General features: G+C 44.6%; 6 protein-coding genes across 25 annotated transcripts; 3 read left to right on the forward strand and 3 right to left on the reverse strand.

The window, feature by feature from the left end:
- Positions 1-398: 398 nt before the first annotated feature.
- On the forward strand, positions 399-14,655 carry LOC6737318 (PDZ and LIM domain protein 4). 16 transcript variants are annotated; one of them, XM_016171135.3, is made up of 9 exons: positions 399-614; positions 2,885-3,033; positions 3,352-3,655; positions 10,484-10,684; positions 10,878-10,957; positions 11,554-11,625; positions 13,288-13,447; positions 14,005-14,043; positions 14,108-14,655. In XM_016171135.3, the coding sequence occupies exons 1-9, from the start codon at positions 414-416 to the stop codon at positions 14,192-14,194; spliced, it is 1,293 nt and encodes a 430-aa protein (XP_016031039.1). In that variant the 5' UTR covers positions 399-413; the 3' UTR covers positions 14,195-14,655. The 16 variants fall into 16 exon arrangements, with proteins under 16 accessions (XP_016031039.1, XP_016031042.1, XP_039150338.1 ...); XM_016171144.3 differs by lacking the exon at positions 399-614 and adding an exon at positions 2,137-2,426; XM_016171138.3 differs by lacking the exon at positions 11,554-11,625.
- On the reverse strand, positions 7,408-10,020 carry LOC6737319 (cell division control protein 6 homolog). The gene is made up of 2 exons (XM_002084121.4): positions 8,288-10,020; positions 7,408-8,210 (listed from the first exon to the last, which is right to left on the reverse strand). The coding sequence occupies exons 1-2, from the start codon at positions 9,849-9,851 to the stop codon at positions 7,792-7,794; spliced, it is 1,983 nt and encodes a 660-aa protein (XP_002084157.2). The 5' UTR covers positions 9,852-10,020; the 3' UTR covers positions 7,408-7,791.
- Positions 14,656-16,267: 1,612 nt separating the features above from the next.
- Positions 16,268-19,435, forward strand: LOC6737320 (alpha-protein kinase 1). Its single transcript, XM_002084122.4, has 3 exons — positions 16,268-16,688; positions 16,758-16,925; positions 18,885-19,435. Exons 1-3 carry the CDS (start codon positions 16,398-16,400, stop codon positions 19,236-19,238), a joined length of 813 nt encoding a protein of 270 aa, XP_002084158.1. The 5' UTR covers positions 16,268-16,397; the 3' UTR covers positions 19,239-19,435.
- Positions 19,436-20,758: 1,323 nt separating this feature from the next.
- On the reverse strand, positions 20,759-22,634 carry LOC6737321 (GATA zinc finger domain-containing protein 10). 3 transcript variants are annotated; one of them, XM_039294409.2, is made up of 3 exons: positions 21,583-22,522; positions 21,012-21,132; positions 20,759-20,961 (listed from the first exon to the last, which is right to left on the reverse strand). In XM_039294409.2, the coding sequence occupies exons 1-3, from the start codon at positions 22,347-22,349 to the stop codon at positions 20,929-20,931; spliced, it is 921 nt and encodes a 306-aa protein (XP_039150343.1). In that variant the 5' UTR covers positions 22,350-22,522; the 3' UTR covers positions 20,759-20,928. The 3 variants fall into 3 exon arrangements, with proteins under 3 accessions (XP_039150343.1, XP_016031050.1, XP_044778864.1); XM_016169933.3 differs by having other exon boundaries at positions 20,759-20,928; positions 21,583-22,499; XM_044922929.1 differs by lacking the exon at positions 20,759-20,961 and having other exon boundaries at positions 21,077-21,132; positions 21,583-21,713; positions 21,925-22,634.
- Positions 22,635-22,968: 334 nt separating this feature from the next.
- Positions 22,969-26,772, forward strand: LOC6737323 (peroxisomal targeting signal 2 receptor). 3 transcript variants are annotated; one of them, XM_016171147.2, is made up of 4 exons: positions 22,969-23,067; positions 25,336-25,445; positions 25,512-26,264; positions 26,329-26,772. In XM_016171147.2, the coding sequence occupies exons 2-4, from the start codon at positions 25,354-25,356 to the stop codon at positions 26,501-26,503; spliced, it is 1,020 nt and encodes a 339-aa protein (XP_016031053.1). In that variant the 5' UTR covers positions 22,969-23,067; positions 25,336-25,353; the 3' UTR covers positions 26,504-26,772. The 3 variants fall into 3 exon arrangements, with proteins under 3 accessions (XP_016031053.1, XP_016031051.1, XP_044778863.1); XM_016171145.3 differs by lacking the exon at positions 22,969-23,067 and adding an exon at positions 24,854-25,202; XM_044922928.1 differs by lacking the exon at positions 22,969-23,067 and adding an exon at positions 25,252-25,266.
- Positions 23,073-24,750, reverse strand: LOC6737322 (phosrestin-1). Its single transcript, XM_002084124.4, has 3 exons — positions 23,781-24,750; positions 23,519-23,713; positions 23,073-23,458 (listed from the first exon to the last, which is right to left on the reverse strand). Exons 1-3 carry the CDS (start codon positions 24,634-24,636, stop codon positions 23,304-23,306), a joined length of 1,206 nt encoding a protein of 401 aa, XP_002084160.1. The 5' UTR covers positions 24,637-24,750; the 3' UTR covers positions 23,073-23,303.
- Positions 26,773-26,793: the final 21 nt, after the last annotated feature.

Consider the following 26,793-nt stretch of genomic DNA (forward strand, 5'->3'; position numbering starts at 1 on the left):
ATAAATTGAATTGTACTCCTTAATTATTTAATGGAAAAGCTGGTTGCCAGATTTTGTAAAGCTGAAGGCGCTATTGTTTGAATTATAAATGTAAATGATTAAATCATGATTATTAGATATTGTTTGTATGTAAGGTACTTTGTTAATTATTTCTTTTCAATCGAATTTACTGACTAAAACATCAATCAATGCACTCATAATTCTCCGCGTCTCACTCTAGCTTTTTTTTGAATGAATAATATTGTGTTTTCTCATTTTCTCGGATTTTTTCTCCGCTTTTATTTGATTTTTCAATTGCCTACTAGTGCACACACACACGCAGTCGCGAGCAGACGCGTTCGAATCGTAGAATTTATCGCATATTTCTGAATGTGCGGAGCATTTCTTTTGTTTACTCTAGTCGCTGGCCAGCAATGACGACCAGCAGATCATCGGCGTCCGCGTCATTCAGTCGACCGGCTTTCTGGAAGGTGCCCGGTTACGAATTGCCCACGTCCTACCGGCCGCAGGCGACCCGAAAACCGCCGCTCGTACCGCTGCCATCGCCCTGCAGGCGGCGCAGCAGCAGCGGACTGAAGAAGCGTGTCCATTTTGCCGATGAGCAAAACGTGGGGGTAAGTCCAAGTGGCCGAGAAAAGTGAAAACCCCCTTTCAAACCGCCCGGCTTGTCAATCATCGCGCGTGTGTTCTTTTCTTATTCGTATTCCAATGTATTTGTGGCCCCAATTCACAACAGGCCGACTCAGAAATCAGTTCAATAACATTTCGCCCCTGGCGGCTCGTAAATTTGTCAAGCCAAATCTAATTAATTGGCCACTGCTGCACTTTTCGGGCAAGTAAAATGGCCCAAAAAAGATGGATGGATCTATATTTCCATTGGCATGACTTTTATACCATTCGCAATACGTTGGGTGAAGAATTTCGAATGATTTACAATCCGCTCAAGGCTGATCTACAGCAAAAGTCACCCTAAGAACATTACACGAATTCCAATTGAAAATGAAATGAAAACAATTCAAGCCTCAAATAGTAAAAACATTTCAAGAGCCAGCCAAAAAGTGCCGAAAGCAGAATGTATAAAATGAAAAATGAAATGGTAAGCCATATATTGTGTGTATATATTCAGCGGAAAGCCGAAAGGCAGGAAAAGATCTTTCCGCTGTAAACAGTAAAATTGTTGCCAAAATCGAGAGGCAGACAGAATGTTTAATACAAAGCAACGTCCTTCAACCGTTGACCCGTTCACATTGCGTATACGTCACGTTGGCCGTAGACTTTTCCATTGACTAATGCATTAAAAATCTAATATGATTTGCTTATTTAAATTGGGCAAGAGTGTCGAATTGTTTGTTGCAGTTGTGCTAGCACCGCCTCAGTAAATAAATCTAATTACACTCTCTCTTGGTTGCCTCATCGTTCGGCAAAAAAGTCTGGTGGGAAAGAAACACTAATAAAATTGTCGAAACTGTCGAGGAAAAACAGATGCCTAGATACTTGATTTTTATGCTTTTTTGCATCAGGCGAGCTAGCTCGTCAAAGCATTCGCCTAGATGATGATATGTGGCATTCATCTCTTCAGGGTCAGCGTGCAACTGGATCAAGTGCTGCCCTAAAATGTGGTCAACGAAATGCAGAATGCCACAAATGCAGGGCACACGTCGAATTAAACAATGGGAACAATGGGCGAAAAGGTTTGAGTTTGTGATGGCTTGTGGATGCTCTTTGGGATTTGGGTATACATAATAATGAAAATATTATAGCTTGTAAAAACATAGCTTATATGCCATGCAATTATGCTAATTAACACTGCGTATGCGTAATTTGATATGCAGCCTCATATCAAGTATACGCCTAGTTATCTTGTGGTAATTATGAGCTCTGCTGAGGTAAGTGCGCCTGATGCTTCTTAAATCCACGACATCCTCTCTGAGAAATTCAGAGTGCTCTTAGCGGAAACCCCATTTAACGATTAGGATTCGCCAATCGAATTCATGTTTCTCAGCATGTAGTCGCCGTTGCCGGCGGATATAAGTACATCTACATGTATGTGTATGTAAGAAACAGATTTGTGGCGCAGTGTACTCTGCTGCCGCTGCTGTTGCTGCAAAAAGGAATACGAATTGTATTTTAAAATTAGTACTTGAGCAGCTTTGCGATCGAACAAAACGCTTAACGGATTGCAATTTCGCGCCGCCTGCGCCTCGCAGGCCAGAAAAATATAAACAATCAAAAATAAATATATATTTTCGGGATAAACCATCGCTGGATCGGATGAGCCTCTGATCTTCCAGTCTATCTTCAACATCAGGATGAGCCCCAAGCTGCACGAGTTCGCGGTGGTGCTACTGCGCGATGGTCAGGCCACGCCCTGGGGCATCCGTTTGGTGGGCGGCAACGATCTGGACACGCCGCTAATCATCACCAGGGTAAATGGGCGTTATATAACCAGAGAGACTGTCGCCTTGTGGTCGCTTGTGGTCCATTCATCAAAATTGAGCCAGAGAAGAAATCGCTGAGGAAAAGCGATTGGCCTTTGTGCCCCGCATGCCGCTTTGTTCTCAGCGCCCAAATAAACAACAACAAATCAAAATAGCGAAACGGGCACAGCAACAATAAACGCTGCAGCGTTGCCAAAATGCGACGCCAGTAAAACTAATTGAGGCGCAACCGAATAGTCGAAGAAAATTTCCACTTTTCCTACCCCCTTTTCACTAAACTACGATGTAAACACACACAATTTGGCGATCATAATTCTGTCTGCATCTATTTAGGCACCCATAAATCTGTGTCAAGGTTGCAACCAGCCCGTTGCACCCTATACTGTGTGTGTGTGTGTGTGTATAATGACCTTTATACCCCCTTTTCCAACCCCCCTCCGTTGCAGGTGCAAGTGGGCAGCCCAGCGCATGGCGAACTTCTAAGAGGCGATATCATCTCGAAGATCGGCGAGTACGACGCACGCGACCTGAGTCATGCGGATGCACAGCAGCTGTTCCGCGGCGCTGGCAACGAGATCCGCCTGGTGGTGCACAGGTGAGCCAGGAAATCCGCGCATCTGCATACAGATGAAGGGGATACCAAAGATACCAATAAGTTCCGTATGTTTTAGATCAGTTTTTTCTATTAATTGCTTTAAAATTAAAAGATTTAAAAATGCCTTTTGTCATCCAAAAAGATTATAGTCATAGTATATTGTTATAAAAAACTTAACTTATTAAGCTGTGGCAGCTAATGCTCCATTGCTAAAAAGAAACCTTCGTCTTGGAACAATTAGCATTAGGAAACATTAAGAACTGACTTTTATTTTGTATAGTTTGTTATATGATAAATATTAATAATTCTTAATTACAGGGATAACAAAATTGCCTACACGCAGGGTGCAACTCAGGAGGCAGGTCCTGGATCGCGAAGCAACTCCACTTTGCCGCCGGTCACTCCGGATCTGTTGCCCCACCGCGGTCCGTCGCCTTTTTTGCCCGGACCTAGCCACTTTGAGAGGGCCCTGCAGTTGCCGGTGGACACCTTGCCGCAGACCGTGTTTCCCCAACTGAACTCATCCGGTGGCTATGAGGTGCCATCGACTGTGTTCTCGCCCAAACCGACCAGGGACCATCAACAGGACGTCGATGAGGAGCAGGCCGCCATTGTGAATCAGGTAAGATAGATATCTAAATGTTTTCTAAGGAATACAGTTCTTAAAATCAGTTTATTAATTTTAACCCATTGTGTGTTGAAAAACATTTATCCCGAATGGTATGCTGCGAGTGCTGAGATTTTGATAAATCCTTTAGCAATTTTTAAAAAGTTTGGATGAAGATACTTAAAACTAATAATTGAATAGATTAATTTTACATTATTTTTCAATCTAATATCTAGGATTGCATCTCAAACAATTATTTTTATGTAAGTTGGTATCTTTTCGATCTATAAATATTACAACAAGGTATTAATATTATCCAATATTTTTCATATACATAATTCTGCAGTTGACCGTTGCATACTTTTCGGGAATCAATATGAAAAATGTGTGTAAAATTAATGTAGTAAAATATTTTCCGCGATGTCAATCGAAAATAGCTAAATGTTTAAGCCAACTGTGTTATGTTTTTCATTTCCATTGTCAGTGTATGTAGATTTTGAAAATGTTCATGTAAAACGCTTTCGAAAATGTAGAAAACAGTTCGTTTTTGTAATTTGAATACACTCAATCAAAACGATGACATCAGCACATAACAATGTTGTTGGTCAAGGTTCCATCGCTTACATCCGCTATATATAGACTTCGGATCGAGGATGCGGGGTGCTAAACAGGAAAAGGCTCGGTGACGCAGTGCGCAGGTGGAAATTGGCTGGGAATCAAAGAAAAACAAGTCAGAATCTCTTACAGAGAACTAGCCCGCCCCCAAAACTCGGCGGAAAATGCCAAGAGCCAAAAACGCAAATAAACAAGCGTCTATTTTCCGAACTATTTCTGTGGCAGGTGAGTGGGGTGCAGGGCGGGGATTTTGATCCACTGTCCGTCCAAAACCTGTGATGCTCCGTGGCAAGGCCACTCAGCACACCTCCCTCCTCACTCCATATGTCCCATTACCCTCGGATGGGATGACGCCGCTAATGAATCAAGACACTTGCCAAGGTCGCAATTTGATGTTTGGCAGTGCGGCACCGAAATAAAATCAAGGTGCCTACCTACATGATTTTAATGTTTGACGATTTGTCATACGAAGGTGTGAGAAAATTGTCTCGGGGAAAAGTTCCAGAACAGGTGACCTCCCCACGATGATGAGAGTTGGTCTATTCTCAGCATTATATTGCTAGGGGTTATTGTACTTTGCCTTAACTAATTTATGGTTAATATGTACCTTGAATGCGTTCTATTTGTGTTCTTAATTTCTCTTTGTTAGAGGCGTGGAACGCACAAAAAACCATCAGTCGGATTGTTTATTGACCGTTTTGTTTTAAACAAACGCGGGTACACCAAAAAAAATTGTGGTGCTGAAAAAATAGGTGATATGGTTTGGGAATTATTAATATTGCAAAAAGGTTGGAACTTAAAAAACTGAGAATTATAAGTATATATATTAAAAGGTTTATAATATATGTATATATAATAATCCTTTCTGTAAACCATAATTTTTCTTCAAGTGCATCACACATAGTCAAACGAATTGCAATCTTCGCAGTGGGGAACATATGTGTGTAGCACATGATTTCGTGTTATGCGTTCCTTGGATCCTCCATCGAACTTGAAACTTTTCCAACGCCTTTCAAGGCCAATTACACCTGCTCGTGTGTCTTTGGCTCCATACGCCCCGTCAAAATCCACATCAAATGATATGCCCAATGCCCTGTTTCAATGCCAATTGCTTATGACAGCCAAGAAAACTCAGCATGCCAATGCCAATATGGTTTTGAGATTTACGACCTGAGATCGGTATCTTTGGAACTGTCAGAATTATTTGACAAATTTGCAAATTGGAAATGCTTAGTGCCAGTGCAATTTTGCGAAAGCAAACTGAGCAAATCAATAATTTAGCTGCAGATTTGCGAAATATTTCTATATTCACATTTATGTTGCTGCAGTGGGGCGAAACAATAACCTCGAGTGCGATAAATATTTGTGCCTAATTTCGAAATGTGAAAAAGTGCTATGTGAAATTGCTCCACAAAAGCAGCAATTAAAACATATACGCGAGATATGTTATATGTGAATAATGTGAATAATTCTCGACTGAGGCGGCAGGACAAACAACAACATCCGTTGGGGGGAGGAAATGGGGGCGGTGTTTAAGGTGGCGCGTGGGCGGGAACCGAGAAAAAAAAAAAACAAAAATATAGATCACACCAAGTCCAAGTTTATACGACGACGGTGTATTGTTGTTGCCCGAGTTTACGCTCGGTGAACAGGCTATTTGCACAAAAACATATTTTGTATATTTAGGAAAATCTGCTCTCTCTCGAATATATAGGATTTTCTAGCGGATTGGTATGGGTGCGTGGGTCGAACGGCCTCTGACCGTCAGCACTCGGTTTTCTATATGGTGGCTCACACAGACAGACAGGCAGATAGACACTCTCCAACCAATACCGAGTTGGCTATATAGACAAATTGGAATTCCGCGCAGTCGGAATAGCAATAATTCGCCAGCATTTGAAAATTTTCGAATCAGTTGCGTTCGGAATATTGAAAAATAAACAACAATAAGACTCGAGCTCGAGCATCCTTTTTGTAGTGAATCCTAGTGAAAAGATCTCCGATCTCACCAGCTGCAGCGTTGATTTAAACGTGACGAAGAAGCAAGTTGCCAATAATATATTACAAAACTTAAAAAAAATATTACAAAAAAAAAAAAATTAAAAAACACTGCGTGATCTTCCATTACGTAATTGCACCTGGCTATAATATCTTTCGTTTCTATTTCGTTCGAATTGAAGGAGTTTAAATTCAAACCCAAAACACACACATTACAAAAATGGAGTACGTTCAGTTCAAAAACGGATCCCCAGTCTACTACAAGGAGCAGCCAGACCTCAATGAGTGCATTCAATACCAAGTAAGCGAGCCAGTGAACAATTAACACGAATTAAACCACATATAGAAAAATATTTAAAAATAAGCCTGAGGAACGCGAAAATTGTGTTTTGATATATGAACATAATCTCAAATGAAGATTTTACTATTGGTTTCATAAAAGATACTGGTTTAACCACATTAGAGAAAGCATATCATGTTGATATTTAATTAATTTTGAATTACTTTTAAATATTTCGAATTTCTAAGTACGTGCCACAATCCAGATGAAACATTTCACCTTTACCGTCAACCATTTGATCTTGGAATTCAAGTTCAAATGCAAACGCCAGCGCCAACAGACCTGTATGTTTTTCGAGGCTTTTCGCCTTACTGCTCCCTCAGAAATATATGTATTTGAGGAATAGGAATATAGAACGCCATATACCCACACCTATAGATACATTCATGCATATATCTGGCTGGCCTCTCTGCATATAGCTTATTATTCAAACATTTGTTCGCCTTTCGTCAATACGCGTCGAAAGGCAACCAGAGTTTTTGAAACATATTTTTCATTGCGCTCTGGTTGTGTCGGTGCTCAATGTAATTCATACCACTCAAATGGGGATATTTTTAGAGCAGAGAGCGCAGGAAGAACAACAATAAGCCAGCAAATAAATAAACAAAATGATTATAGAACAAATTAATTTCATGTCGAGATGGCCAACGAGCCCACACGAATTCAGAAGCACTGGTGTTAATTTGACTGGTACGTTCTGAAAACGCCTCAGAAAACAATGGCAGCAGACTTTCCCTATGATTTTCACAACTTTTGGCACGACCCAAGATTCAAACTTGTGGCGCAGCGAAAGTGGAAAACGTTTTCACTTTTGCGTTTTGTGTATTGCGGAACTATTTAGTTTATTCTTACTTGCTTAAGGCTAACAGGAAGGGGATTCTCTATAACTTATTGGTCAACGGATCGGATTAGAAATAGATTATGGGCGCAACATTTACTTAAATTTATGACACACACAAAGTCTCGAAGATTCGATTCAATTAATAGTCAGAAAATAGCAGAAAATGTCGAAAGTGACCGTCAAATGATATTTCAAAATATTTCAGTGCTTGCGCCAACCACGAATTTTAAAATTAGCGTCAAAAAGTATTCTTATACATATACGTTCGTCCCCAAGGTGAATGAAAATGAGAAAAATGCGCAATTAACCAGCAGTTTGTCGGGCACACTAATTTCCTAGAGGTAATCGTCCAGATCGTCACTTGCTCAGGCAGGCGGTATCGCTGAGGATCGAGGCGATCAGCTGCTTGTCGCTCAGCGCCGCATGCACCTCCTCCTCGTCCCACTGCAGCAGAACCTTGTGCAAGCGCGGCTCCTTCTTGCGCATGATCCGCAGAATGCCTCGGGTCTCGACCAGATGTACAGTACCTGTGAACTCCGCTTGGTCCAGGGCCAGGATGTTGCGTTTGGCGCACACTCTCCTGTAGACCTCGTGCAGGCGACCCATGCTGATGTCTTTGTTGCGCTCGTTGCGCAGCATCAGCACCAGGGTGCACAGCATCAGCTTCTGCTGCAGCGGAAAGGATCCCTCGATGTCCTCCTCCAGATTCTGTGAGGCACCGTAGACCTTGTTCAGCACTGCAGCCACTTGGGTGACCTGAACGGGCTTCAGAGTGTCTGAAATAGTCCAGATATGATTTCTTATAACACAGTCTATACATTCATCTTTATATACTAAAGAAACGAAGGTTTACCTTGCTTTTCCTTGGCCTCCACCGCATCCTTGCCCTCCAGTTGCAGGGCCTTCATATTGAACTCCTTTTCGCCATCGCGCTTCTGCTGTTCTGCTATCTCGACCACTCGTCGTCCAATGTCCAGCGCCCTTCGCACATCTCCACTGATCGCACTCACCTTGGCGGCCAGCAGCTGCAGGGTCACGGGTGGAAAGACGTCAAGCACCTCCGCCTCCGCCAGGCGAGATTTGAATATCTCCACGATCTGCTGCTTGGAGTAGGGCGGGAAGTGCATCAGTCTAGGCTTCAGCTCGCACCTTGCATTCAGTCGCATCAGCGCACGATCTGTGAGATCCAAACTATTTGCAATGCCCACAAGCAGTATCCTGGAGCCGGGAAGAGCTGGCCATTCGAAGATCGTGTATAGCACCTCCTGCCTGCTGGTGCAGAGCTGATCAATCTCGTCCAGCACCAGCAGAAGCATTCGCTTTGCAGTCTTCAGGTGACGCTGAATGGCCTCCAAGTGATCTCTCTCTGTGCGACCGCTGACTTTGAGCTGCAGTTCGGTGCATAGCTTCTTGTAAACTGCTCCTACACTTGCTATGCTGGTGCAGTTAATGTACACACGTTGCAGGCGCTTGGAGAAGTCGGGATCTCTGAGCAGTAGCGATAGGCAGGCGGTCTTGCCTGTTCCTGGCTGACCGGAGACATAGAGGCTGCCGGAAGTCTGGCTTTCCAGGTGACTGCTGAAGAATTCACGTAGCTCTTGGAGCTGGGACTCACGTCCTGGCAAGTTTTGTGTCTCGGCGCTGTTCAGCACTCGTCTGGCGTTTTGGTATTTGTTGCGTGAGGGAGAGGGCAGGTTATTCTGTTGGGTTTCCTCATTGGTTTGGGTTTTTTCTTTAGTTTGGATTTTATTCGGCTGCTTTGTTGGAGGTTTCTCCTGCTCCTTTTGCGCTAATGGATCCTCCTGCTGTTTTGGCCGTGCCTTTGCCTCATCCTTGGCTTGAAGTTTCGGTTGCGGCTCAGCCTTGTCAGTCTTGTGTGTGGTCGCCTCCACCTCTTCCTCCTGGCGCTCGTCGATGCTGAGCCTGTCCAGCAGCCGCGAAGGACTGATCAGGTGCTGTGGCAATGGCTGCAACTTTCTCTGCTTCGGCGGCGATCCATGAAGCGGGTCCACCTCCGGATCCTGTTCGCCCTCCAAGAATCTAGCGGTGGCCTCACGATTTTCCTGCTCACGTTTGGCCCGTGAACTGCCAGCTGATTGGGCTGTTTTCTTTGTGCTGCGTGGCGTCTTCGGCAGCTCCGATTGAGCCACCTGCACTTGCGATGTCCTGCGCCTGGAGATCTTGTCCATTTTGTTGAGCACGTTGCGGTTCTCGTTGTTCTCTGAAACGGGGCTGGTCAGGTCATAGATCGCCGTCACCGCCTCCTCCTCCTCGTCGCTATCGGCAAGCACTTTTTTCGGCTGCCTGCGTTTCCAAACTTCCGAGCGACGCGGCGTCTGCGTCGACGGCGGCAGCGGAGAGGCGGCGGCCGCCTTGCTGATGCTACTCAGGCGTGTGGAGCGGCGTACGGCAGCCATTATTTAGCTTAGTTTATTGATCAGCAGTTAGTTACTATTAAGTACGAGTTAATTGAGCAACAGCGTGCGTTAAAATTTTCAGCTGGCAGTCACAGTTAAAAAAGCGCGCAAATTGAGTTTGCCATTCGCCACGAACAACAGCTGATCAAGCCTGGTCTGACTATCTGGCAGCTCTGGCCCAGAGCTGCCTATCGTCGATCGCTTATCGATTAGCCGCGCTTAGTTACAACATTTCAAACAGCAGCCCGCCTATATTGAATTACTTACATACTCGCCCGTGGACGGCCTGGTAAAAATAAAATGGTCCGCGGCAGATAGAAAACACAAATCGCTGGACGTTGAACACGCTTACGTAAGCGCCTAAAAATATTGCCCCTGGCTATGGGATATTTTTAAAGTATATAAACGGGCGCACATAAAATGGAATTTAGATATAGCGAAAAAATTATGCACACACACGCTCGAAGGAGAAATACGTAGCACAGTGGGCAAAGATCTGGTGATTTCTAGAAACTCTTTTAATCTCTGTCTGATTTATTTATATTATAATTTGCCGCAACGGCTGGTCGGCCAAATGTGTGCCCCATTTCGGCGTAAACAAAGTCGTTAATCTTCACCGATCCGCTTTCCAGCCCTACCGTACAACTCCGCTGGTCCTGCCCGGCGCCAAAGTGAAGAAGGATGCGCCCACGACAGAGTCCTACTTGAGGCACTACCCCAACCCGGCTGTGCGCGCCCACCCAGGACACGACTACCATGACAGTATCATGAAGCAGCGCGTGGCCGACACCATGCTGCACAAGGTGGTCGGTTCGGAAGCCGACACTGGCCGCGTAAGTACAGGGGAAGTCCCCTTAATTACTTGAAGTCACACCTACGTAATGGAAAATTACAAAAACTAGAGTTTTCTACATTTAAAATTGACAAAGACCTGTGGTCTTTGTTGTAATCCGTTCACGAAATTTATTGTATTTAATTTAAGATTAAGTGGTTTTACTTATATTTATGTATATCCCCCGATTTCAGGTCTTCCACAAGCAATTCAACTCGCCTATCGGCCTGTACTCCAACAACAACATCGAGGACACCATCAGATCCACAGTTCCGTAAGTTGTCACCCAGAAATGTACCATCTGGAAACTCCTATGCTTAGCTCGATACAATGAAAAAAAGAACACTAATATATGAACTTTTGGAATTCGCTTGTCAAATTGAACGTATAAGCCTATGAATTACGCTACATATTCTTTGGATTTTGCAATTTACGAATAAACCTGCGTAGAACTCTTCGAAATTTTTGATGCAGCTTTTCTTTTTGCCAGAGAGACAGAGAGAGCCACTCGAAATGCGCCAAGTAGCTTGAAACTAATAAAACGAGTCACGAACACACGGTTACAAGTAGCCTAAGGTCCACATAACCCGAAAAATTGGTTCCTGGTTAAGCTGCGGCCATAATCCACTAACCCAAAAGCCACAAAATCAAAGTCGAAACGAAATTTACTAAACCGATGCACACACGAAATGAGAAACACACACAATTCAAACATACGATTAAACACGAAAACCAGTCCATAGATGTTGTACGTACTACTTACTACTGCCTACTGCCGGATCTCTGTTTTACATACATTTATATACATTTACATATATAAATATACCACTCTCTATATATCCTATATATATTCTATGTATATTGTTGTAGCTTCGCCACAAGCGAAAGCAATCGCTTGAAGGACAGTCCTTTGCATCGTCCTTTGCCAACAAAACTTAACGGGTAAAAGTAAATTCATATCTTGAGCACAGCCTGATTTCGTTCTTTGATTGAATCCTTTCACTTTCACTTTGATATGGAAAGCACAATGAGCAAGAACGTGGAATTGTACCTGAACTTGCCTTGAGACAAATTAAATTGAATATGAGGAATGTTTGCCAAGTTCCCCGTGTTTTTCCCTGCCTGTCTGTACAGATTAACCCTCGATTATTGTTGTCTCCCGCAACCTGAACAACTGAACTATATATGTAGTTTCTAAGAACCAGATACAATATCTATGTCAGAACAACAGAAACAACACGACACGAGTCCAAAACCCGAATGCATGTGCTATGCTGTCTACGAATATGTATTTTCCTTTATATCTCCCAAAAACTTCCTATTGCAAAGAAAAGCTCAAATGATCTGAGTCTGCGATTAGGAAATCCATGCTATGTAAATATGTGTATTTCTGGAAATTATCTTCATCGAAACCCCCAGCGAACGTTGTTTGTTTTGAGGCTTTTCAGTTTTGGTTTTTAGGACATATGTAAGTTTAAGGTATGGCAAAAGTGGCGTAGGTGCATCGGGAAGGGTTTTAAGTGGGTAGATCAGGTGCTGTTTCCATAGATTAACCAAGTTCAACAAATAAACGAACCCTAGACCAATCTACCAATCTAGCTCTTAGATTCTGATATGCTTAGAACTTAGCTGCACGATTAATGTTAGAATTTTCATCGATCTATCTTTCCTGGAACAAAAACGTGTTATTCTGGAGCAACAAAAGCAAAAAGAGCAACTGGCAGAGCAACAACGTCAACAACGCCAGCAACAACTGCAAATACTCTATCAACAAAACAAATGATCAATCAAATAGTAGCCCAAAAACTGAACCCACTTCTAATAGACTATGAGCCAAATACCCATTCCCAAGACCCCTGCTGAAAGTCCCCCGCCCCACTCCTTTTCGACCCACCACCCCACAAGACTAATCCGAAACTAAAAGACGTTTGCTGAATTATATTTACGAACTGTTTGAAAGACAGCACTGAAAGTTCCTATTCTTGATCCCCATCGCCATCGCAACCCATCCAGTATTAACCGAACGAGACTAACTAACCACCCTAATCCCGCCCGATCTCAAGGCTTCGACTCATCCGATGATATACATGATAATCTCGCACCTTGTTATGCAGTTCTGTTCGATTACTCTTTATAATAATAATATAATAACTAGATCGTAAGGAATTTGTTTATGAGTTTCCTATTAATCGCAATCCGTTTGAGGAGTGTGCAGTTCCAAGACAACGAAGCACACCTATTGCCCAACAACAACAGCAACAACCAACAACAACTACAACAAAAACAAAATAATTCTAACGTATTTTGTGCACATCCTGTTTTCTCTTTCTATTCTCTCACTACTCTGTCTCACGCTACTCAACCGATGTAAAAAAAAATCAAATACAAAAAAACCAACATATTTTTTATAAATCTCGATTAACCAACAACAATAAAACAAATTAAAAAAATAAATCTTTTGAAAACTTACGTAACACCAAACAAAAAATCCAACGAATTATTGACCAAAATAACGGCGCTTTCAACGATCTCAATGCAAACCCCCGAATTACTGAAACTTAATCTCAATCGGAACCCGAATCACTGACCACTGCCAACGAGCAGTTATAAGAAAACTGTCCAGTACGATCCCAGGAACAGCGAAACCTACAGAGCCATTCAAGAAGAGGGCGGCTACAGCAACTATGGCCAATCCTCGCCACAGGAAGTGACCATTCCTGTGCAGACTAAGGTCTATCAGCCCAATAGATTGGTTCCAGGAAAGGTAAGATCGTGCGCAACCGTTCGAAAATCAAGCAAATCTCTCAATCAACTCGAATCAGTCGAACTCAGTCAAAACTTTATGTGAAGGCATCCGAAAATATCGCTCGATTCTCAAGCTCATCCTGTACAAAGTCTATCTATTTCTCTCTGTTTCTATCTCGCTCGCTGTCTCTCTATTCGTGTCAATGTAACGTGTACAGTTGAACCAACCGAATGTTAGTCAACAGTGTCTGTGTGTCCTTGTCTGGCGGCATGTAAACGCGCTGTAACGACGACTAACGGGGCCGAAGTAGTGTTACTAACCTGATTTTTGGTCGATCGATCACCTGCTGGCATCGAACTACACTAATCACACCCATTAACTCCATCTCTGTGTATATTTTCCAAATCACAAGAAGCACACATCTTTTTGGCATTCTAACACGGAATAATAACATCTAACCAAAGCTCATAACAGTTGAATATTGCATTTGAAAAGTTCTTAACCGAAATTGCTGGACTTAGCCAGAGTTATTAAGCTATATCTTATCTGTTCACTCCATCCAAATGCTATTACAGAAACCAGTATCAGCGCCAGTATCCCGGCCGCCGTACAATGTGAGTAGTTCGGCTTCTCTGTTAACTGAATGTTATACTAATGATGTGTCTTATGGGTGTACAGGTGGTAAACACCCACGATGAGAACATACGCCAGAGCGGCTCCTTCAATCGTCTCATGTACAGCGTGATTGGTGCCACCGAGTACTAGAAAGTGCAGCTGCAACACCAGCGACAGCAGCAACAGCAACATCAACGCAACATCGGCAACATCTGCTGCAGTTGTTTTATCTCCTAACATATTTAGCGGATTTTTATGAAATTCTGTTTAACTTACTCAATAAATTATATGAAGAACGACAAGAAATTGTGAACCACTAACAAGCTTGATGATATAATGGATTGGTAATCAATTGGCATCGAAATAAATTTACGATATAAACACCACTTAACGCCGCCTCAACTTAATTACTGTCTGCATATGCAATAGAAAACGTATATAAATTAATTAAATAAAAAAGGAAAGTAAAATTTGATTTATAGTTATGTTTATGTTATGCTGATTCTAAGTTAACAGCCTTCGGGCGTGTTAATACCGAGTGATTCTAGTCATGGAATGTAATAGGTATTAAGAATGTTTTAATTAATAAAAGTGACTTTGATTGGATGAAAGAGATGTGTGTGCACTATGTGGTTTTAATATAAGCAAGCTAATTTACGTATGTCTGAATCTGATTTTTATAATTCAAGTGTGATGCAATTACTATATACCATGTGGGAACTATTAAGTAATTTACAAATGCCTGCACCTGAAATTTACGCTTAGAGTGCAATATATTTTGAATCGAACATTTCAACATGCCGACAACGTAATTGTATCACAATAATTTGAATATGACGAGCTCTTTTGTCTGTCAGCCTGCCTTCTTTTAAAACATTAAGTAGGGCCAAACCCAGTTGAGCCCATAGCAAACCGAAGCCAAAAAGAAGTAGCCAAAAATCTTTGCATAACATGACGCTGCAGATCTGCACTTATTCCATCAATCATTCCGGCAATTAAACGTATTTATATTGAAACTATATGCACACATGAGCCGAGAAATGAGCGTACCCATAAATTTGACTTTAATTTGAATGGAAATAAGTCACTCGAGTGTGTGTACGTGTGTAATGTGCATAACAATCGTCTGCAACACATAATGTACTTTCACTTCACGGCTAAGTAAGCCACAAATGTGGTTGGTTTTTCTTTCGATTGTGTACTGTTTTGCTTTATTTCAAAGCTGTTACAATGTCAGCGCGATCCCATTAAACGGTCAGCCGCCCATTTAACGCCCCGATTTCGACTCCCCCGAAACGACCTTGCCGATTGCGAATCGATGCAAATTCAGGGCGTATCTTATGAGCCATACGCAAAGAGTGCTCTGTGGCAATTGTAATCACGTATCAAATGTTGTAGGAGGACTTATGGGGCTTAATGCCACCATCACATGATCGCAAAGATCGTATATGCAAAGGGCTTGGAGTGCAGAAAAAAAAGAGAAGATTTGGCAATCGGCGACATCGAAGATCGCTTGAACCCATTCAACCGCAACGCGAACGCAACGTCTGATTCAGATACAGATAGGCAGATACATATATAGATAGCTATTCACAGATAGATGGATACATAGAAAAACGTTTAGTCGAATTTGGGTCAGCAACAATGCACTTGCTGGGTTCGATTTTTGACTCGGCGGGTGTGGCCCTCCTCCGATCGCATTGACCTCTTCTTCTCCGAAAGCCAAGCGATTAATTGGGCATGATTATCTAATGGAAATCCATCAAGAGAATTGCGTGGAATATAGATATAGATAAATTATATAGACTTGCATGTCGAAGGAGTCAACTGCAAATGCAATTTACATCTGATCGTGGGCACTGCATGCCTTCCAAAATGTGTGTGAGTTTGAGAAATGTGAGTGTGAGAAATGATAAATTCGGGAAAGTTTTCCAATGCTAGTCAGCTGCCTCTTTTTTTGGCCAAGTTAACAGCTGTTGGCCGAGATCACGTAGGGTTACAAAAAAAGTAGGAAAAAAACTTTAACAATGGCCCAGGTCGAGGGTAGAGGAACTGTGATTCGAACGGAAGTGACAACCGAGCTGGGGGCTTTTGGCCACCCAAAAAAACAGCTGTTGTAAATCAGCCAAGAGAGTCGCATTATGGCCAAAAAGAGCGTGAGAGAGCCGTCGTTTGGCTTACCGCTCGTCGTTTGTCGTTTGCCGATATAAAAGTGCAATTTGGATTCGCAGCCAGCGCAGATACAATTGTGGCTCCGTCGAGGTTTCAGTTAGAGTTTGAATTTGAATTTAAGTACCAGTGCCCGCGTTCCGTCGTTCAAGTGTGATCTAGTATCCAGTAACCCCGTAGCAACATGCAACTCCTTTTGGTGACGGCCACTTTGGCGATCTGTGGCGTGGTGGTCAGTGGACAACAGGGCGTGGATCCCGCCTACTTGAGGCAGTACTACCAGCAGCTGCAACACCAGCAGCAGCAGCAGCAGGCTCAGCCCCACGATGGCACGCCCATTTTCGAGCAGAACTCGGAGCAGACGCAGCAGTATGTGAACTCTGGACAGCAGATCAGGATCAAGGATACGGTGGCGGAGCAGATCCGGGCACAGCAGCAGCAGGGATACGTGGCTCCATCGGTCAGGGATTATCAGGTGGGTTTGCTTACTTACTATACATATAATCGAGATGTCTAGATTGTTGGATCTGCAACCTCTTCACAGCAATATCAGCCTCAGCAGGCCGCCTACCGTCCACCTGCCCAGGCTGCTCCTCAGCCACCACGCAGGATTCAGCAGTCCTCCTACCAGGCTCCTTCCACTTCGATCATCGGCAAAGGACAGCACAAGTTGTCGCTGCAGCAGCAAAACGAGGAGGAGGAATACGATGACGTAAGTTAACAGTACACGTAAAACAATATGACTATTTTTCAAACAAATAATGAGGTACGGATATGAACAAGTATTATTGCAAAAGATATGTGAAATGTGAATAGATCAACAGATATTTATGAAACCCAGTGATCAGCTGAAAGTAACCAGTTTAAATCAATTTGCAAAAAGAAACAAGCTCAATTAATTTAACACACAGTCGTTTTGATATTTTATATCAAATTGAAATCGATCCTCTTTTTGCGGTGCACCTAGCTGGAGTTCGAACTCCCATTCGAGTGGGACTTTCGCGCACTTTCCTTTTCGCTTCACTGCTGCAGCAGCAGCAACAACAGCAGCAGCAACTGCAACTGCAACAGCAACTGCAGAAACAACAACAACATAATTACAATTGAAGCATGCAATGGCATTGGGGGATGGATCGGGGGAGGGCAACTGTGACTTGGGGTTCATTAACCACGCTCAGTGTGGCAACAGTGTGGATTTGGCCATGGCCATATGTGTGTGCATCGCATTGTGCATGTTCATTGGCCCGGGTTCGCTCCTGGTCCGGTCCGTTTGGCCACTTAGCCACCGGCGATTGTTTATGGCCTTTGCATGCGGAAGCTGGCGAATATCCGTTACCAAAGTGACCATAATCCATCAGGCTTAATGCGGCGGCAAGCCCGATGGGGTTAAGGTGCTCAGTTGGCGTGTCATCCTATTAGCCACTTAAAATTGATGGCCCAAACAGGATTTGATGGGTTTTGTCAAGTAAAAAGTTACATGTTATTTAATTTGGTATTTCATCATCCTAAAACTAAGATGCAAAAGAGATTAGTAGACACTAGGGAAATGGAAATCATCACATGTATTGATTAAAACACAAAAAGAGCTGGTATATTAATCGTTACAAGTGATTGCAATTTACAGTTTACTGTCTCCGCCAGACAATCACTTTCAAATGCGACCCATTTACCCCAATCCCCACTCCGTGGCCGAAAGATCTGCAACTTCGAGCCCAATTCCCACAACAATGAGCTCCAATGGACATGGCACGCATTAGAACCGGCTTGCAAACTGGCTTTGCCTTTCCAATTTTTGGCCTGCAGTTCTGTGGGCATTTAAGTTCTTTGTTTTTCGGGCCACGTCAGGTCTTAAAGGCTACCTAAAGTAAAAGAACGAGGAATCGATTTGTGGCCACGCCCTAGAGCCACGATCTTCTTGTTACCTTAACCCAGTTGGCAACAATCTTAGATCCGATTGTCTTGGCCAACCGAAGGTCTTGCTGCCATTGGATCCTCACAAGAACTAGGGGGAAATCGCACCAACCTTGTGCATAAATTATCCAACGCCTCGAGGTTTTTATGTGCGGTGCTTCCATCGCCTGGTTGCATAAACATAATCCGCAGTCATTGGATCGATCGTGTGATCCGCAGCCGCTGCAACGGACCGGCACTTTGATTCCGTGCGATCGGACCATTAAAATATGCAGGCGGCTCCAAATTACTTTCACTTGTGCGTGATCTGGGATTGGGAGTTTGGAGTTGCACAGCCTACGCGCATGCGCCTTGGGGCGATGACGCAACACCAGCGTCTGGACACGTTTTTTGGGCCAGCCTCAAAAGTGGGTCAGCCACAGGTTGCAGTACGCAGTTGAAGTCCCCATCGAACGCCACCCCACCCACAAAGTGCCCAATCTGATTTAATTTCTTGCGAAAGTGAATTGGAATCGATACTGTTTTCATTGCACCATTTAATCAGTTTTCAATGGTCAATTACTTGGCAACCATATCTTTCAGTTAATATTTATGAGATCATAACTTTTTATTACATTTAATTTATAAATTAAAAAAAAAATTATAAGAGAGTAATATTATATTTGCAATTAGATTACTAATTACTCATAAATCATATTAAGTAATAGCTTTAGTTATAGCCTCATCTCCTAACTAATGTCTGACTAATAATGTTTTTTAGCAAAACTCCTCGTATCAGTTTGGCTTCGATGTGAAGGACGACGAGTTCACCAACTACCAGAACCGCAAGGAGATTCGCGACGGTTCGGTGATCAAGGGCAGCTACTCGGTGGTGGACTCCGATGGCTTCATCCGCACCGTAAAGTACACGGCTGATCCCAAGGAGGGATTCAAGGCCGAGGTCATCCGCGAGCCCACCGACATCGTGGTGAAGATCCCCACTCCCCCGCCGCCGACGCAGTTGCTCCGCGCTGGAGGCCACAAGGCCCAGCAGGAGTACAGCTCCGGGCCCAGCAAGCAGCAGTATCAGCACCAGCAGCAACAGCAGCAGCCACAGTACCACCAGTACCAGTAGGGGATTCGATTGGAGCATTATCCAAGATCGATGACTCTTGTCGAAACACTCTTGAAAGTTCCGCAAGTCCATGTAGTTTGTAAATATGCCGAGACTCGATTGGCACGAGATTATAACATTATTCTATTTTATGTCATTCATTTAGGTTCGACTTTCTTGTTTAGAATATTAAATTAAAAGTTTCAAAAAACTTTAAATGTGTTATGGAATAATTTTGTTTGAGGGCTAAGTGCAAAGTTACTTTTTTGGACAATACTCCATCAATGAATACAAATCTTCTTGCTTTCCAAACTTCATCCATTACTTCTTTCCGGTTTTTGTTAACCTAAATATCTTAAGACCATCCTGGACTCCCCAAATTAAGGTCACACCGATGTCTGCCAACTCGAAGGTAAACAAATTTTATTTGCGTATAAATCAATGTCCTAACCCCCGAGCAATTGGCAAAGTTCAGAAAGGACGCGGACCAAGAACCCAGTGACAACACCCAAAAGGCAGATCTAAAGACAACCCGTTCGGGCAGTTGCTGACAAAGGCCATCTAATGGAAGTTCTCACAGTGGATCGTGGTCACCGAAGACACGGCTACGGATTCGGACCCGGCTGGACCGGTCAGACCGGTTGTCCTTTGGGAACTCACGCCACAAAAGCAATAGGAATAGCAACAGCAATCGCAATCGCATCGCAGTCGCATCGCAGTGTCCTTCTGCAATGTCCTTGCATAAATTAGACGAGCGTGTGAGAACTTTGAGCAGTCGAATATCCCCGGCTTTGATGACCTTATCGCCTAAGAAGAAGAAGAAGAAGACGGCCGGCGATTACGAACCGGTTCTGGACAGTCTCCAGATGATGAGTTGAGGTGCGATGACTGACAGCCAGTCGGGATCGCTTCGCTAATGACCCGCATAGCGGGTCAAAGGGCCTGTAACCCATTTACATATGTAGGTTCGGAGAGGATATATTGATCTGATGCAAGGATCCCAAACATGTGCGTGGTCATTCACGCCGTGAATATTCCAACAAACAACTGGACATTAGTCCAGGCCGCCGGGCATTTGTGTCATTTGCTTGGCCGTCTTTGGATGGATATGCAAATGAGGCGAGTGCAACCCCCGAGGTTACAAGATAATACCCTCACACATCTTCAACCCCTTCGTCCTGCTCCTTGGCAGACGCATTTACATATCCTTAACGAGCGACCCGCTTGATGGACCGACCGAACGACCGACTGTCTTGTCCTGTAAGTGAAGTAACTGCAGGACATTCGGGTCACTTCGAGGAACCAGTTTCCGGCTAAAGGATGGCCCGTCGCCAGTTGACCTTTTTGGATGGCCCAGTGCCCGTTGAACTTGTGTAACCGGTTGGACAGTCCACTTTTCCGGAGCGGCGTGAGAAAATCTCACATCTCGAAGATGACCTAAGACAAGAAGCTGAGCAAGCTGCATTCGTATGCAAATCTTTTGCAGTGCTCATTCCAATTTCACGCCAAATCATTGCCCTTAAATAAATAATACGGCAAAATTATGAAAAGTCACGATTTATGCGAGTTCGCATGGGTATGTACAGAGAGTTTTTGGTTGGGAGGGAAAAATGGTATGGAGTATGCAAATCGAGGTCTGATCTCAGAGTTTTCCCTGCGCCATGTCCCAACGATGTTCGCCGTGGCCTCCTTGACGATCTGTCCAAATCACCTAAGTCGATCGAGTGGTTAAGAGGGAGAAAGTCTGGCGAATTATCTGAAAATTTATTGAGTTGGCTCTTAAGCTCGACTCACCTCGCCCTTGTAACGATTCGTGCCTCGCTGGGATTCAAAGCGCTTTTCCTGGGCCTTCGGATGCTTCAGGACGTGACCATGACTCCGCGAATTGGGAGGATCAAAGCGCATGAAAATGTCACTAAGTATAGAATTAAAAGAAAGAAAATAGTACTAATTAATTTTCTGATTCGGGAAGTAATTGGACTTGTCCAATTGTTAGTTTTTATTGTCTAAATAACAGCCACCATTTTGTCCAAAATATATTACTCACTTTTCACCCTTTTTTCTATAACAATTTTCCTACAAAAAACTCTTGGCACTACTTGTTAAGTTCAAAAGGGTTAACAACCACCATTTTTCACTAAGAAAATCTTGTTATTTAATAAATAACTGAACCACCACCGTTATTTCGTGATAATTTCACCCAGATTCAAGCTTAATTTTCTGACTGAATTGCATGAATATGTAAGTTAATAATTTTGTGTTATAAGTGGTTAATTGATTTTAGGCATGAAGTGCATGTTAAGAGCTATTCGAAAATAATGAGCAACCACCACTTTTCAATTATTTTTCAACCCAATCAACTTACTGAAAGTACTTGGTTTCCTTGGCACTTCGGTCAGCTGAACTTCTGGTTTCGGCCACATCCGTGTCCAGATCCTTGGCATAACGCCTGGGTCGTTCGGTCTGGACATTTTGTGAGGGTTGCTGCTGCTGCTCCTGCAACCTGGCAATGCGAGGTGGAATCACATGCAGCACATCGCTGGTAAAAAGAGCCGGTGGCACATTGTAAAGTTGCTGCGGCTGCTGCTGCTGCTGTAAGTGTTGCTGTTGCAAGTGCTGCTGCTGCTGCTGCAAGTGTTGTTGCTGCAATTGCTGTTGCTCCTCGGCGCGACGTTGAGGTTGCTGCAGCGAAACCCGCTGCACCGGCAGATAGTTCCCTTCATATCGATATTTGGCCAACTCGGCATGTGGAGCGATGGTCCGCTGCTGGTACTGGACACTCTGCTGCGGATACAGGGGCGGAAGGGGCGCGGCAGGAGCGGGCAGCTGCTGCTGCTGGTAATCCAAGCCCAAGGGCTGATAACTGGGCCGATAGTTGATCAGCTGAAAGTGCGGCGTCTGCTGCTGGAAGTGAATCGCCGGCGGAGGAGCCGGACTATATCCGCCCACAATGGGCGTGGCAGCGGCAGCATACTCAAAGCGACGAAGACGCGGTGAATCGTAGTACAATTGTCTGGGATGGTAGAAGACATGTGGTTGCTGCAACAATGCCGGCGAAACGAAAAGCAACAATTGCAGGAGCAACATTTGCATCTTTAGTACTCCGTTTAACTTCCCAATTGGCAGATCCATCGCGTTGCACTCTCGTCAAATTTGTGGCAGCATTTTGACAACAACATAGCCATTTATAGTTGGCCACTTTTCTGGGCTTGGCCAAAAGCCGGAAGTCACTTGCCCAGCAGTCAGCGGTGTGTGAAATCGATCGACGCTGCTGCCCCGGATTGTGCAATGCTCCAACGGTCAGCTGCAGGGCTTATATAAGATATGGCAAATAAAATGCGAGAAAATTGTAAAATAGAAAAAAAGAATAAAGAGGAAAATCAGCTAGACTGGCGGGGATGAGACCTAGAACCAAACAGCCGGCAGCTGGCGGCCTTAGCCATCATCAAGGTCAAAAGCTTGGGCTATTTAGCATACAAAAATTGTGTTTTGGCAAACTCATTGTCAACATCTGGAACTTGGAACTTCCGTTGACCGTTAGAGCCGGCCATATCCAGTTCTGGTTGATCCTGATTGGTGGAACACGAATCCTGGCAGCCTGTTGCTTCTTGCAAGGGGTTGAAAGCCTTCGATGTGACCTATAAGCATTGGGCTTTTCAACCCCCTGTCATCATGTTGAAAAATCACCCCTTAAATTCCTGCCAGATCCTTCGTCGTCGAGCTGCGCAGTTGTTTAGATCATTCGACTTCTGAAGTTGAAACCCACAGCACCGCCAAGAACAATCCACTACCAAAAACCGAATCCTTACCGAATCACTTTTGGATACTCCATCGCAAACGAAGAGAAAAGGTAAGTGCTTTTGATAGCCATAACACATTTATAATATAGCGACACGAGGTCTGTTCAACTCATCAACATGCATATGTACGGGTACAAACTCCAGATCCACCAAAGTTACATTATAGATACGATTATAATACAAAGATTGTGGCCTCCACGAGAGACTGCTGCAACAAATTTTCAGTGCTTTCGATTTAGTTCAATTCGGTTCACAACAGAGCTAGAAGATATTGAAGATCGGTGGCCTAGTCCGCCATGTTCACATTGTTCATGCGCATCTTGGCGAAGTCCTCGAAAACAATATTATCGTCATCGTCCTGGTAATAGCCCTTCACATTGCGGTGCTGCTCGATGGACTTCATTTTCTTCATGGCGTTCGAGCGCTTCTTCTCAATGGTTCCTATACCACATCAAAGGGATTATAAGCTAGAAGTTAAGGAAGTAATCTTCGCAAGCTTACCCGGTGCCGGTTGGAGCAGCTTGAAGGGCACATCCGTCTGCATTTCGCCTCCCAGAGTGCCGCAGTTCAGCTTGATGCGCACCGAGTACGAGATGACAATACCACAGGCATCTCCCGTGGACTTGCCCTCCTGCACCATGGTGGATGAAGCCAGGTTAACATCCTCGTCCTTCAAGTGACCATCCAGGGCGATACCTAAGTTCGCAATCAAATAATCCATTAGAAACTATCCAGGTTCACAGCTATCACATCCAAATCCTACCATGGCGATCCTTGTTGTTAGCCGCCAGCGGAATCAAGTAGAAGGTCTTGGTGAGATTGGCGCCCGGAGTGATGGGGCAGCCCTCCTTGGTCTCCAGCTGGGCCACATGCTTGCTGAACTGGGCGTTCACCATGGTGATCTCGGTGTGCTGCACAATGAAGCACTTGATGCTCTTCACGGACTTCTTGGAGTTGTTCGACACCTGGACGGTGGCAGCCGTTTTCTCGCCATGGTAGTAGATCTCCCTGTCCAGCGTGACCTCCAGACTGATCTTGCCGTTCGAGAAGGTGAATCCCTTGCTGACCAGCGAGCTGGGCAGACGCTGGCCACGATTGAGGGGAGCGTATTGCAGCTTCTTGATCACCAGACTGACCATGCTCCGCTTGTGCTGGCGATCGTCCTCGGAGTCGCCCACAAATGCCCGGATGGTGTACTCTACGCCCAGGGGCTTGCCATTGTCGTCGCCCTCCTGCTGCAGAGTGACGGAGCTGGGCGAATTGGGCGGGAAGTGGAAGGTGAATGGATGGGCGTTGCTGCCCAGTTTGCGGACCAGCTTCTCCTGCATCGGTGTCATCTCCATGTTGGGATTGGTCATGGGCACAATTTGCTCCCGGCACAGGATTAGCTCCTTGGAGAACTTCACTCCCATGACCTCGTCCTCCTCGCGACCATAGCGATAGGTGGTGGCCAGTTGGCCAAAGACCTTCCTGTTCTTCAGGTAGTCCGGTTCCACCACAATCACTCCATCGACGGGATCACAGTAGTCGATGTGGTCGATGAAGTCGCGGCGACCCAGATAGAAGGTGACCTTGCCGTTGGGCGTGGCCTTCTTGAAGACCTTCACGGATACAACCATTGTGGATTACTGGATTTCTTTGATTCCTGGCAAATGCAACTGGATTCGAGGCTAAGTCGGGCGATGCGCGTTATAGAGTTTTCCGTTCGGCGGAGGAAAATGCGAAACCCAAGTGCCGTGCAACCTGCTTATATACCTTTGCCCTGGCCCTGTCCGTGGGTCTTCATTCTGGCCACTAACTGGATTTGCTCGTTATGCACTTGTTTGTTGGCTTGTCCAACACGACAATAAGATAGAACCATAGAAACTAAGGGAAAACTGCAAACAAGCTGCTTCCAGGGGTTGGTCTATTTTCTGCGCAGTTTGCCACTTGCCCGAGCAAATTGGCTAATGTCAAGTATCTTTTTCCGATTCCGACCTAGTGCGAGGTCATCTGGCCAACTGTTGAATAATTGGGCATGGCAGCTTGCAGCTGGATTAGCATCCGATTCGGTGTTACCGGGTTGTTATCAATTGGCCAGTCTTGTTCTCTCTTAGCCAAACATCAGTGGTCAGCAAGGGGAAACCTTAGATGTTTTTAATTTTGTTATGGATCAAATGTCGATATATTGATTTTAAAGTGAGAGGTATAATTGAAATTGGCATTTCTTGCAACTAGTTTACGAAAGGTCGCAATTCATTGTAGTCAATGTTAGATAATATTTAAGGTCCAGAGAAATTGGAATAATCTTAAATCTTCCTTTTCCCTTTTCATTACAGTTGAGATCTAGAACCAAGATGCAGACACAGACACACACCACCACAGACCGACATGGCTATAGCCTGCGCTTTTCGCCTTTCGAGGCTAACTACTTGCTGCTAGCTACAAGGTGAGATCAACCTTAAGCTCTAAAACCAACAATATACTAATATAAAAGCATTTTTCCTATACCCAGCCAACTGTACGGTCTTGCTGGAGGTGGTTCCCTCTTTCTGCTGGAACAGAACTCCAACACAAACTCCTCATCCACAGATGGCCAGAGTCTCGGAGAGCTGTGCCGCCTAGAGTGGTCCGATGGATTGTTCGACGTCGCCTGGTGTCCGTATGCCGCCGATATCGCCGCCACTGCCTCCGGAGATGGATCTCTTCAGATATGGTGCGGATTGGACGGCGAATCGGCGAGCAACCAGCAGACGCCGAAACAGCCGCTGATCTGCCTGCAGGAGCACAAGAATGAGGTGTACAGCCTGGACTGGGGCGAGAAGTGGAACTACCACACCCTGCTCTCGGCCAGCTGGGATTGTACTTTGAAATTGTGGGACTGCAACAGACAGAACTCCATCACCACCTTTGTTGGCCACAACGATCTGATCTACGGGGCTAAGTTCTCGCCCCTGATCGCCAATCTGTTTGCAAGCGTAAGTACCGATGGACACCTTAACTTATGGAATTCTCTTGACTTTGCAGGTAAACCCCTGATGAGCATCGAGGCACATGCGAGTGAGGCACTTTGCTGCGACTGGTCGCACTTCGATCGCAATGTCCTGGTCACTGGAGGATCGGATGGACTGATTCGGGGCTGGGATCTGCGCAAGATGAGGACGCACGTCTTTGAGCTGTACTCCGGAGAATTCGCTGTCCGGCGATTGGCCTGCTCACCGCACTCGGCAGCGGTCTTGGCATCGGCCAATTATGATTTTACCACGAGGTAAGTGGAAACAACAGGAAATTTGTATGGTTGATAACAACTGTCCACTTTTGTTACATTTTAGGATTTGGAATCTGGAACGTGGCGAGTCCGCCCAGGAGGTCAATGCCCGGCACACGGAGTTCGTATGCGGCTTGGACTGGAATCCACACAGGACCCACCAGTTGGCCGACTGTGGCTGGGACTCGTTGGCCAACGTTTATACCCCGCAGTGTCTGAGCGGTGATTTGGTCGTCTAGGTTGGTACAGGGCATGCCCACAACTGGAAACTGGAACTGGTACTCCCTAAATACCGAAAACACATGTGATAAGGCGCTAGTGGCGTCGAAATAGCCAGGCCTACAAGCGGTGCACCGTTAATACGATAGCTGAGCTATATGCAATGCCTATAAGGAACTGTAAGGACTCATCGGCGCAACGATGACGTGTAAATAGCTGTGTGATAAACGCTGAACGGGCTAAAACCTCAAGCAGGTGCTTCAAAATGTCAATAAAAGCTTACATATATCACGAGTATTATATGAATTAT

This window comes from Drosophila simulans, chromosome 3L (assembly GCF_016746395.2).
Source record: "Drosophila simulans strain w501 chromosome 3L, Prin_Dsim_3.1, whole genome shotgun sequence".
Lineage (NCBI taxonomy): Eukaryota > Metazoa > Arthropoda > Insecta > Diptera > Drosophilidae > Drosophila > Drosophila simulans.